At 31.2% G+C, this 11,578-nt stretch overlaps 1 protein-coding gene across 2 annotated transcripts; it reads left to right on the plus strand.

Annotated features, from left to right (window-relative positions):
- The first annotated feature begins 149 nt into the window (after nt 1–149).
- On the plus strand, nt 150–6,200 carry LOC123677891 (run domain Beclin-1-interacting and cysteine-rich domain-containing protein). 2 transcript variants are annotated; one of them, XM_045614621.1, is made up of 9 exons: nt 150–467; nt 520–1,511; nt 1,569–1,873; nt 2,646–2,904; nt 2,963–3,142; nt 4,030–4,221; nt 4,274–4,456; nt 5,041–5,194; nt 5,898–6,200. In XM_045614621.1, the coding sequence occupies exons 1-9, from the start codon at nt 291–293 to the stop codon at nt 6,087–6,089; spliced, it is 2,634 nt and encodes an 877-aa protein (XP_045470577.1). In that variant the 5' UTR covers nt 150–290; the 3' UTR covers nt 6,090–6,200. The 2 variants fall into 2 exon arrangements, with proteins under 2 accessions (XP_045470577.1, XP_045470578.1); XM_045614622.1 differs by having other exon boundaries at nt 152–467; nt 4,039–4,221.
- Nucleotides 6,201–11,578: the final 5,378 nt, after the last annotated feature.

Here is an 11,578-nt window from a genome sequence, read left to right on the forward strand (position 1 = left end):
AAGAGTTCCATCGGTAATAACGTACTTTTATTACGTAGGATTATTTAAAGGAGCAGGATATATGCACTAAAATTCATTGATTTTCAATGCCTGTCGCAAATGCAGCCACAGTTCACTGCACAAATATTACATGAAACTCGATGAACTGTTTGTTTTGACAAATGTGTCATTCAAAAAATTTTTCAAAGTAGGTGTCAGAAAGAGGTGTATGGAATATGTTTACATTCCTATAGTTATGACCTGATTATGTTGTTTAGATATATGAATTCAAACATTAGAAGTGTTTCAATATGCCAAAATCATTATACACGTTAAAACATGAACAATTACTTAGAGATCTAAAAAATACTATAGATGGATTGCTTTCAACACAAGTGTCCAATGTCTGGTCTATTTATGGGGGTTTGAATAGATTACATAGTTTAATGGATAAAATATTCAAGCATGGATGTAAGATAACCGATGAAGTAAGTAGAAGTAATCCATTCTAAGCAATGACTTATAAGTCTTTATTTATAGGCCAATGGTTCGTACTACAATTTTGTTGAAGGACTTGAGTGGCTTCAACCACATACTTCAACTTGTTTTTTCTCTATAGATTGTGAATATCAGTCTTACATGCCAACACATCTTAAAAATCATAAAGGTGGTATTTGGCTTTACAAGAATTTGGAGAACCTATCACTCTCTACAAAATTAGGATGGCTTTTATCTGACAAAGGTCATTTGAGTGCATGCTATTATTCTCATGCATTTTTGTGTAGTGAAGAATACTCTGAAGCAGTATTAATCTGCCTGAAAGCCTTAGAAAGGAACCAACCTAGTCTTATGGCAGAGATCAATCCTTGTTTGTTCTTATTACAACCCAATGCTAGGGATTTTCATAAAATACATAGAAGATGTTCATCATTTCCTGATAATTATCTCGGCAAAATGGAATGCAAGTCAATTCGAAGAATAAAAAAATTAGATGAAAGGCATAGCATTTGTGATATTACTGATCAAACCAAAAAATCTAAAAATATTCTCTTTAAGTTAAAACCTTGGAGTAGCACACCAAATTTGTTTTTAGATAAAATGGATATTGTCAAAGAAATTGTACAAAGTAAAACTGTGCCTAATACTCCAATGCATTCTAAAAAAATCTCTAAATCAGTTAAAAAAATAATAAGGAATTGTACTTTCTTTAATAAGGGTAAAGAAGAAATAGTCCAAGCCTTGTCTGCTTCGACTGCTTCCAGTACAGACATACCTAAAAATTTAAAACAAATTGTTATAGATAATAAAGATATTGTTGAATACACTCCAAGTACTTCTTTTAGTAGTGGAACTACAATAGGGGAAAAATATGACAATTTAGAACCTAAAACATCAATTGGACTGCCCAAATCCTCAATGTCAGTTGTAGACTACCCATTCAGAGCCTTACCAGGAGAAAAAGATTATATAAAAACTCCTAAAAAATCATTTATAGAAGATGGGGGTAAAAGTGTTCTTCCTATGTCTACAGGGTAAGACTTAAATTCAAAAGAACAAATTGAATTATACAGTGATCTTTTTTTTTCTAGATATATTCCCACTCCAATGGCAGGACAAAGTTTATTATCATTCTTGACATCAAGTCAACAAACTCATTCCAAAGCCGAATTGGATCGTGAAAATGCCCATTTCAGCATTTGTGAAGCAGTAATTTCGGCTATTGAACAAATGAAATGTAAAAAAGACTTGAGGTTGAGTGATGATCCCACAGATGATAGTGACCCCGAAATTTTAGAACTAAAGCAAAGAATAAGAATTAGAAGAAGACAAAAGATGGTTGAAAAACAAAGAAGATTATGGGCTTCATCTTTGATGAATGATGGAATTAATGAAAGTAAATATTAATTATATTCTAACTACTTCTCAATAACTCCACAATATCGAGATCTGATAGCTGTGACTTTATTATAATTATAAACATTTGAATTTGAAGAATCAAACTAAAGATCATATTAAAGTAATACATCTATTTTCAAATAAAATAAAACGAAGTAATTTCCACTATGTTATTTAATTGTTAGCAACAATTGTTTCGCCACACTGTGGCTTCATCAGGCTACATTTCTGAACTGTTCAGAAATGTAGCCTGATGAAGCCACAGTGTGGCGAAACAATTGTTGCTAACAATTAAATAACATAGTGGAAATTACTTCGTTTTATTTTATTTATAATGAATTTCCGCCAAGTAAGGACCGAATCCATTAAACATCTATTTTCATGTTGATATTCATAAATTTATATGACTTTTTGCTTCAATTAATCTAGTTTTTGCATTCAAAACTCATAGATAGAATTCTTAAGTAAATGAAATCAATGTTGAATAGTTCATAAAATGAAATTTTGTTTAGTTTCAAGCATCAGTAATGTATTACACAAAACGTAAACCTTTTAGAAAAATTAAATTGTTTAGATGATGATGTAAATGTCACTGATGAATTGAACCCCTTTGTCAATTGTTTCTTCTTTTTTAACCATTCTTTTTTCACTGAGAAAACATGACTGATGTGGATAAAAATACTTTGATGCGACGCTTTATTTGAAAACATCAATTTTTATTATATAATTCTTATAATCATAATCTTAAAATGAAAAGTATTTCTTTCTAGCTATCCGTGCAAGTCCACCTTCTACATCTTCAAATACATATTCAGAAAGCTCAAATTCTGATAATATTGATGATATTGAAATAGATGAAGCTTCTAATTTAGTGGAAACCAAGGGTCTTTCAAACTCCATGGCCTCCCTATTTTCAGAAGCGGATTTAAGAAGGAATAGAGGAATACCAGATGGGGCATCTGATATATTGTCAGCTGAGAGTGTAGCCATATCCCTCATGAGTACCTTCAAAGGCAAAAAACTGCCAAAGTAAATAAATATATTTATATATATTAATTATTGAGTTTGTAATTATAATTACTTTCAGAGCCTCTGATTTACAATGGATTGTATCTGAAAAAGATGCTCCTCAAGCATTGCTTCCATTACCAAATAGTTGGCCGATAAATCCAGATGATCATTTGACTACATCAGTTTCTCTGAGGGGTACTGACGAATGGGCGCCACCAAGACCACAAATTATCTTCACTTTACATCCTTCATCAACGTAAGTACTTTGTTACATTTGCAAAAGACATAGTTAGTATAATAATGTGTAGTATTATCATTATTACAATAGAGAAGGGGGGAGGCTGAAGTCTATAACCCCACAAGTATATGTAATAATTATTTCAAACTTATTCTCCTAGATGAAAATCTTGGTCATATCTCATAAGGTTTTTTATCTATTTATTTGAATTCAGAGTTAAAATAATTATTTCTAGAAAAGCATTGACTAGGCATCATAAGCTCTTCAGCACTTGATGTACACTCAGGTGCAAAAAGACGCAACAAGTTATAGTCGATAAAATTTGAAGTCTCATAGTTTTCTTATTTTTATCACAATTTTCAAATTTTTTTCTACGAACTGTAGATAAAATCATCAATTTCAACTTGCATATTCACTTTTTTGTTTAATGCTGGCTTGTTAGTCACTTTACAGGGTTTATTAGTATAGTGTTTGTTGTTAAACCCTAATTTTGAAACATCCTGTGGATTAATTTCATGGTTGAATTTTTTCAAATTACCAATTTTCATCAATAACCATTCTTTTTAAAAATTTTGTTTTTTGGTTTATGGCTTTAAGTGCACTAGTTCAGTTCTCGAAGACAAACAAACTCAAATTAACAGTTTACCCAATTTAAAGAAATTGTCAGATCATCAGAATAACGTCATAATTAATCACATCTCATATGAATCAATGTTCAAAAGCTCTTAGTACTTTTCTCAATTTTTTTTTATATTAGGAGTCTAGCGCATTTCTTTGGAAGGTTTTCATCGAACTCAATCATTTGAGACAGTTCTTTGTTCAAAATTAATAAATTACAAACATTTAGGGAGAATGATAGCATGTTTCATGCGAGTAAAAACTATTAAGATAAGGACTATTTGAAGTTTTTTCAGGAGAAAAAAACTTATGATAAAACAGAACTTCAGATGTGCAGGATGTGGAATGAGGGTAGCACCACAGTATGCTTCTAAGTTTAGATATTGTGAATACCTAGGGCGTTATTTTTGTACTGGATGTCACTCAAATCAGCTAGCTCTCATTCCAGCTCGAATATTACACAAATGGGACTTCTCAAGGTAAATTCTAAATCGTAAATGTGTTTTATGTCAGTCTGACTTTTCTTCATAGATTCCAGGTATCCACATTCTCATATAGGCTTCTAGACCAAATGTACACTGATCCTTTATTCAGAATTTTTGATCTGAACAAAAAGATCAGCAAGTTTTCCAAGGATATAGATTTTCATAGAAAATATTCTTTAGGATTATATTATATAAAGGATTTCATTCTAGCATGTGATAATGCAGAAAGGTAGGTTTTAAAACTATAAGGTACAATTCATCAATCAGGTCAAACATATCGTATTATTCTCATTGTTTATCATTTTATGCATATACATACATTATAATATATTAAATGGGGACTCATTCATTTGAAATAAATAGGAAAATAATTTTTTTCGGCAACCGTCCCGGAAGTGCTCACTTCCCGGACGCTTTTTCTCTGAGAAAGTAGCATTTCCCGGCCTAGTCCGGAAAATACGTACTTCCCGGACTAGGCCGGAAAGAATCATAGAATCCATAGCAACCGAGATAATGGCTGACAGTTCATATGAAATTAGTTGTCAAAAATTTGCATGTTTTTTGATCGCAATCGCAATAAAATATTGAAAGCAGCAGCGATAGTGTTATTTTACATGGTTGCCGAAAAAATATTGTACGCAACACGCCCGAAAATGGTTTTTTTGGACTCACAGACTTCCAGGACGAGCTTACGCTCGTCGTGGAATTTTGTCTATTCGTCCAAAAAAACCCTATTTTCCAGACTTGTTACGTAAATTACTATTACATTTGTATAACAGTTCATTAATCAAATTATTGATACTTCATTTTCAGTGTGAGGAAAATTTTGAAGCCTCATATTAAAAGTACCAAAGAAGAACTTGACATGTATTCTATGGAGGATTTAGTAAAGATCAAATCAGGAGAAATGAGAACTAAACTGAAGAATCTTGTTGACTTATCCATCAAACACATTACAGAATGCCAGGTAAATTCCTCGCAAACAATAAGGGCTATGAGCATCAACTTGCTTACTAATACCAAGTTAAATTGTTAAATATTTTTCTGGGATTAATTTTATTTCATGTGCACCAAGCATTCCATATGGAAAATTAGTAAATGCCCAATTATAACCGGCAACATTGTACAGTACTAGGAAATTTCGCGAGCTCGTTGGTATTCCTTTCTGAACTATGATCACGGTATTGTATATACTGTTACATATCTATTATACAGTATGTTAATAATAATAATATACTTGTGATGATATTTAGTGATTGCATGACTGAAAATATTAAAAAAAGAGTTAGAACTTCGCATTTATTGTCTGAAATAAATAATTTTAAAAAAATGATTTATCCATTTTTTAGTAGTTTTCACTTGTTGCACTATCTTAACTCTGAACTAAATATTATAGGTTATTAAAGTAGTTATATTTTATGTGGCAAAGAATCCGTTTATTTTGATTTGTTTAATCTGGTAGTAAATTTAATCTATGGTCCAACAGAAATGAAAGATTCAACTCAAGTTGAAAAATAATTTTGGATAGAAATCTCAAACACATTTTACATTCTTTGGTGCACATGACCGTAAATGTAATAGACCTAGAAATATGCACAAATATCTTAAACTGCAGCAAATGAGATAACTTTGTATGAAAAAGTTATTGCTACTTTTTTAATTTTTTTTAGATTTGTATGGCCAGGGGACACATCTGTGAAGTATGCAAGTCAAATGAAGTTATATTTCCTTGGCAAATGACATTAGTATCAAGGTGTGATAATTGTGGTTGTTGTTACCATAAAACTTGTTGGAAGGTTGGTATTAATCCATGTAAAAAATGTATAAGACTTAGTAAAAGGCGGGAAAGCACGACTTCCTAGTTTTTAAATTTAATATATATACTCGAATTTTATTATTATTGTTGTATTTATGAAATATTTATTAGTTTATATATATATACATGTTGATCCATTAAATATTTTTATAATTTACAATTATTTTCATCCTACATTCAGAGGTACTCAGGAGTTGAAAATTTTTCATTAATAAAATTCTCTAGGTTCAATATTGGAAATTAGTAAATGAAACGAATATAAGCAATATGAGAAACATATATTTTGTACCAAGGTTAGAAAAAAAATTTGAAATAAACTATCACAAATTTGATCCCATTTAACTCACTTTAACATTTCCATGACTAGTTACATAGAATAAAATAAAGATTAGCATAGATTCATGCTTGTTTTGATGACTAAAAACAATGTTTAATTCGAAAATGAAATTTCTAAAAATGCTTAAAATTATTTTGACAATTAATTTGGATGGATCGCAGATGGTTTTTTATTCTCCATGTGGGTTGAAGTTAGTAAAAAAATCCAATATCATCAAATGGAATGAAAGACACTAAAATGAGGAAAGCACCTCAGCCGTCTTTATAGGCCTGGAACGAAGTATGGCATCGCTGCGTTGAAACATAAATGGTACGAGATATTGTATTATTTCACATTCCAATCACTACACCTTTTCCATTTCTAATTCAGAATGCGTAAAATGTAATTGAGAATTTCAGAATAGCAATATGTAATTCAGAAAATTGATTGCCAACATCCAAATCGGATAGGTACTTGAAGAAGAATTCAGAAAAAGATCGATCTCAGAAAATATGATTTGGAATAGGAAATCGTAATAATAAAAATGAATAGCCATACCTATGTAATATGTAATTCAAATTGTGAGATGATTTCTTCCAAAATGAGCAGTGGAGCTAGAAGAGGGAGATATGTAGATAGATTTTGGGGATGTCTTAGGCACTCACAGTAGAAATAGTATGTAGGTAATAGATCGTAGCAGAAGAGTTATATATCTTGAGGATGATAGCAAATTCTGTATGAAGGGTCGAGTTCCTATACATCTTTCAAAGAGGTCTACGTAAACCACAATATCAAATTTCTTACAACTGATAAAGATGACATATGAAAACCAATGGCCTCTTAATATTGCATATTGTACTGATACCTCACAGAACTGTTCTGATCAAAACATAGGGTATGGTTTGTATATCACCTTGGTTACTATAGTTAGTAAGTTGGTGGTCCGTATATGTCAAATTTCTCAAAAACCTGTGACTATTTCTTCAAACTTCGTTGAGTTATCTGTCAGCAGAGCAACCATACTTTTATTCTGGTTAGGATCGGTAGCCACGCCCACTCCGGTTGGTAGTTGTCATTTTAATTTTCAGATTATTGTTCATGAATATTTTCCATGTATCTGACTCTCAAAAAACTGTAATATTTTAATTATGAAACAAATACCCTTCAGAGCCATTAAGAACTATTAGTTATTCACAAATTAAAAGAGATCAACCAATTATAACCTCCAAAATTCTCTCAATGAAAAATTTAGTTGACCATTGACAGGTGTCAAGCGGTCCGTAAATACGAAGCAGATTACTTCAAACATTGAAAACCACTAGTAACCACTCTGAAATTCTCGGCGATATACAGACCATACCCATATAATGTTATCTGAAATTGAATTGATAACCTCTGAAATGCAACTTTCCATTTCTGAAATATAATTTTCATTTTCTGAATTCCAACTTTTTAATCTGAATTTCAATTTAGTTTCTCTGATATAAAATTAACTATTCTCAAATCCTTTTTTTTTTCTGAATCATACTTCCCTATTTTGAAATACATGGTCTCTTTTCCGAAATTGAACTTTTATTATCTAAAGTAAAAGTGGAAAAGGTCATAAAATTAATTGTTTGCTGAAAGAAAAAAGAACTTCAGACCCTACTTAGTCAATAAATTGAATATTTGAGTGACTTCTGCACAATAATCTCATGGTAAAGTTGAAATTGAAGGTTATTCCTCTGAATGGTTATTCAATTTATTGTTCAGCAAGAACCACGAGAAGGTGTAAGGCCATCTCTTGCCAAAATAAGAACTTATATAAAATTCTCAACATAAATATAAACCCTTAAGCATAACAAATATATTTTAGATATTGAAAATTTCGAAAAACAAATAACAAAGTTGATTTTTTTCTCAATTTGTTCGACATTTACATTCTTATTTTTTACATAATTTTTCATTAGTGAATTCGTGAATACGGAACAAAGTGAATTCAAAATTGGATAAAATTTGTAATGTCTATTCGAATTGGATCATCAGTAGTCTCATAAGAGTTCAAGCTCTTTGGGATATAACAGACCAATTGAAAAGTCCCCGGGTTTACCATAGTGAAATACATTTTTTTGGCAACATTCCATTTTATTATTCAACATAGTTGAGGGCGATACAGCGATTATAGCGCTCTTCCAACTTTTCGATATCATTTTTGTAGAACGATTTCTCTTTCGCTTCAAAATAGACTTCAGTTTCACCGATTACTACTTCATTGGCGCTATATTTCTTTTCAGCGAGCATTCTTTTGAGATCTGAGAACAGGAAAAAGTCGCTAGGGGCCAGATCTGGCGAATACGGTGGATGTAGAAGCAATTCAAAGCCCAAATCATGAAATGTTGCCATTGTTTTCATTGAAATGTGACACGGCGCATTGTCTTGATGAAACAGCACCTATTTTTTCTTCGAATGGGGCCGTTTTTTAACGATTTCGTCCTTTAAAGGATCCAATAACGCTATATAATAATCGCTGTTGATGGTCTGGCCTTTTGGAGGTAATCAATGAATATTATACCTTGCGCATACCTTGCCAGCTGACTATTGTATTCATTATTTTATTTTATTTTTTTTTTTCGTGTGCAGTCCACTCAGCTAACTGTCGATTGGACTCCAAAATGAAGGAACCATATTTCATCCATTGTCACATATCGACGCAAAAATTCAGGATTATAGCATCTAAACAGTTACAAACACTGCTCAGAATCATTAACACGTTGTTGCTTTTGATCGATAGTTAGTTCGCGCGGCATCCATTTTGCACACAGCTTTCTCATGTACAAATATTCGTGAATGATATGATGTACACGTTCAGATGATATCTTCACAATGTCTGCTATCTCGATCAACCTCACTTTACGGTCATTCAAACTTCGTTGAGTTATCTGTCAGCAGAGCAACCATACTTTTATTCTGGTTAGGATCGGTAGCCACGCCCACTCCGGTTGGTAGTTGTCATTTTAATTTTCAGATTATTGTTCATGAATATTTTCCATGTATCTGACTCTCAAAAAACTGTAATATTTTAATTATGAAACAAATACCCTTCAGAGCCATTAAGAACTATTAGTTATTCACAAATTAAAAGAGATCAACCAATTATAACCTCCAAAATTCTCTCAATGAAAAATTTAGTTGACCATTGACAGGTGTCAAGCGGTCCGTAAATACGAAGCAGATTACTTCAAACATTGAAAACCACTAGTAACCACTCTGAAATTCTCGGCGATATACAGACCATACCCATATAATGTTATCTGAAATTGAATTGATAACCTCTGAAATGCAACTTTCCATTTCTGAAATATAATTTTCATTTTCTGAATTCCAACTTTTTAATCTGAATTTCAATTTAGTTTCTCTGATATAAAATTAACTATTCTCAAATCCTTTTTTTTTCTGAATCATACTTCCCTATTTTGAAATACATGGTCTCTTTTCTGAAATTGAACTTTTATTATCTAAAGTAAAAGTGGAAAAGGTCATAAAATTAATTGTTTGCTGAAAGAAAAAAGAACTTCAGACCCTACTTAGTCAATAAATTGAATATCTGAGTGACTTCTGCACAATAATCTCATGGTAAAGTTGAAATTGAAGGTTATTCCTCTGAATGGTTATTCAATTTATTGTTCAGCAAGAACCACGAGAAGGTGTAAGGCCATCTCTTGCCAAAATAAGAACTTATATAAAATTCTCAACATAAATATAAACCCTTAAGCATAACAAATATATTTTAGATATTGAAAATTTCGAAAAACAAATAACAAAGTTGATTTTTTTCTCAATTTGTTCGACATTTACATTCTTATTTTTTACATAATTTTTCATTAGTGAATTCGCGAATACGGAACAAAGTGAATTCAAAATTGAATCTGCATTCGAACCTCAACTGCAAGTTTCTGTGAATTCTGTATAATAAAAGTCCAATTCAATGCTTCCAAGTTGAACTAAGGTCGTTTTTGGATTTGTAATGTGTATAAATTTAGATAAAATTGATTAATCATTTAAAATATATTCCAAAATCAAACACATATGAACAACTATGAAAACTGATTCGGTGGGAATTGACCTCAGAGTAATAAACATAGATAGAGGGAGCAGATATCATTTTCAGTAAGCAAATTTTGTCTCCAACATGAACAGGTAGATACAGAAAATAATAAATATTCTGCATTAAAAATTGGACAATTAAGAAAAATATCGATTCCCAATATTCAAATTTGCATATTTAATCGGAAATCACACAAATGAATATATTTCATCCAATGAAATATACATTCATAATGATATAGTAGAATTGTGGATTTGAAAATATATCACAATCCGTCAATGTAATCTAACCATTTTGGGGGGGACATGTAAAAATTACGTATACTCCCTCTATCTATGTTTATTACTCTATGGAATTGACAAAATGTTTCTTTGTAGATTATCGAAATATTCATTATTTATTTTGATTTTTAATTTGAAAAAAATTTGGGAATATCGTTTGTATCAATTTAGGATACAAGTAATTATTTCTACATTTTGGAACACAAGTTTGCACCATCTTTTCAGTAGACGATCTCAAATGTACTCACCTAAATTACTCAAACCTATACTAAACTTATTTCACTCACAAAAACACAACACAAATAAAACCATATGCGTAACCTACATACATTTGTTCAACTGAATCAATCACCTAACTCAATCTTTATAAAACTTGGTGAACTGAATCGATGACACAACTATGGGCAAACTCTATCCTCTTGCTAGTGTTCTCTCCTTCCAGGCTACCCATAAAAACAGCTATTTGGGTATTTCTTTTATAATATACTCCTTGGGTGGTTCTGATGATGCGAACAGCATGAAATTTTGCTTGAAAATGGTATTTCATATCAACACCCAAAACCTGAACAACATTGGTGTTTTGGTCACGAAAATATGGGTTAATGTTTTTTTGGTATTCCTCTAAGATTTTGAATAAGGCTCAGAATTGTAATTCTACATCCAAATGCAAACTTTCATCTTGATTGAATCTTCTAAATTAGTAAAAAACATTAATTTACCCAAGGCATTCAAAATCCGAATCTAGCCTGCCAATTTGATATTTCTGGCTGCTTCCATTCAAAAGTTATCATACTTAATTAAATTTGATAACAGTTTGTCATCATTGAGTCAAACCTCGAATCATTTTGCTCAAA

Source organism: Harmonia axyridis, chromosome 4 (genome assembly GCF_914767665.1).
Source record: "Harmonia axyridis chromosome 4, icHarAxyr1.1, whole genome shotgun sequence".
Taxonomy (NCBI): Eukaryota; Metazoa; Arthropoda; class Insecta; order Coleoptera; family Coccinellidae; genus Harmonia; species Harmonia axyridis.

What these genes read in the sequence shown, in the direction of transcription:
- LOC123677891 (XM_045614621.1), top strand. Translation starts at nt 291, where the DNA reads ATGCCAAAATCATTATACACGTTAAAACATGAACAATTACTTAGAGAT. An exon ending in ACTTTACATCCTTCATCAAC is followed by an intron (nt 3,143 to 4,029) that starts GTAAGTACTTTG and finishes GACTATTTGAAG; the next exon opens with TTTTTTCAGGAGAAAAAAAC. An exon ending in AACACATTACAGAATGCCAG is followed by an intron (nt 5,195 to 5,897) that starts GTAAATTCCTCG and finishes AATTTTTTTTAG; the next exon opens with ATTTGTATGGCCAGGGGACA.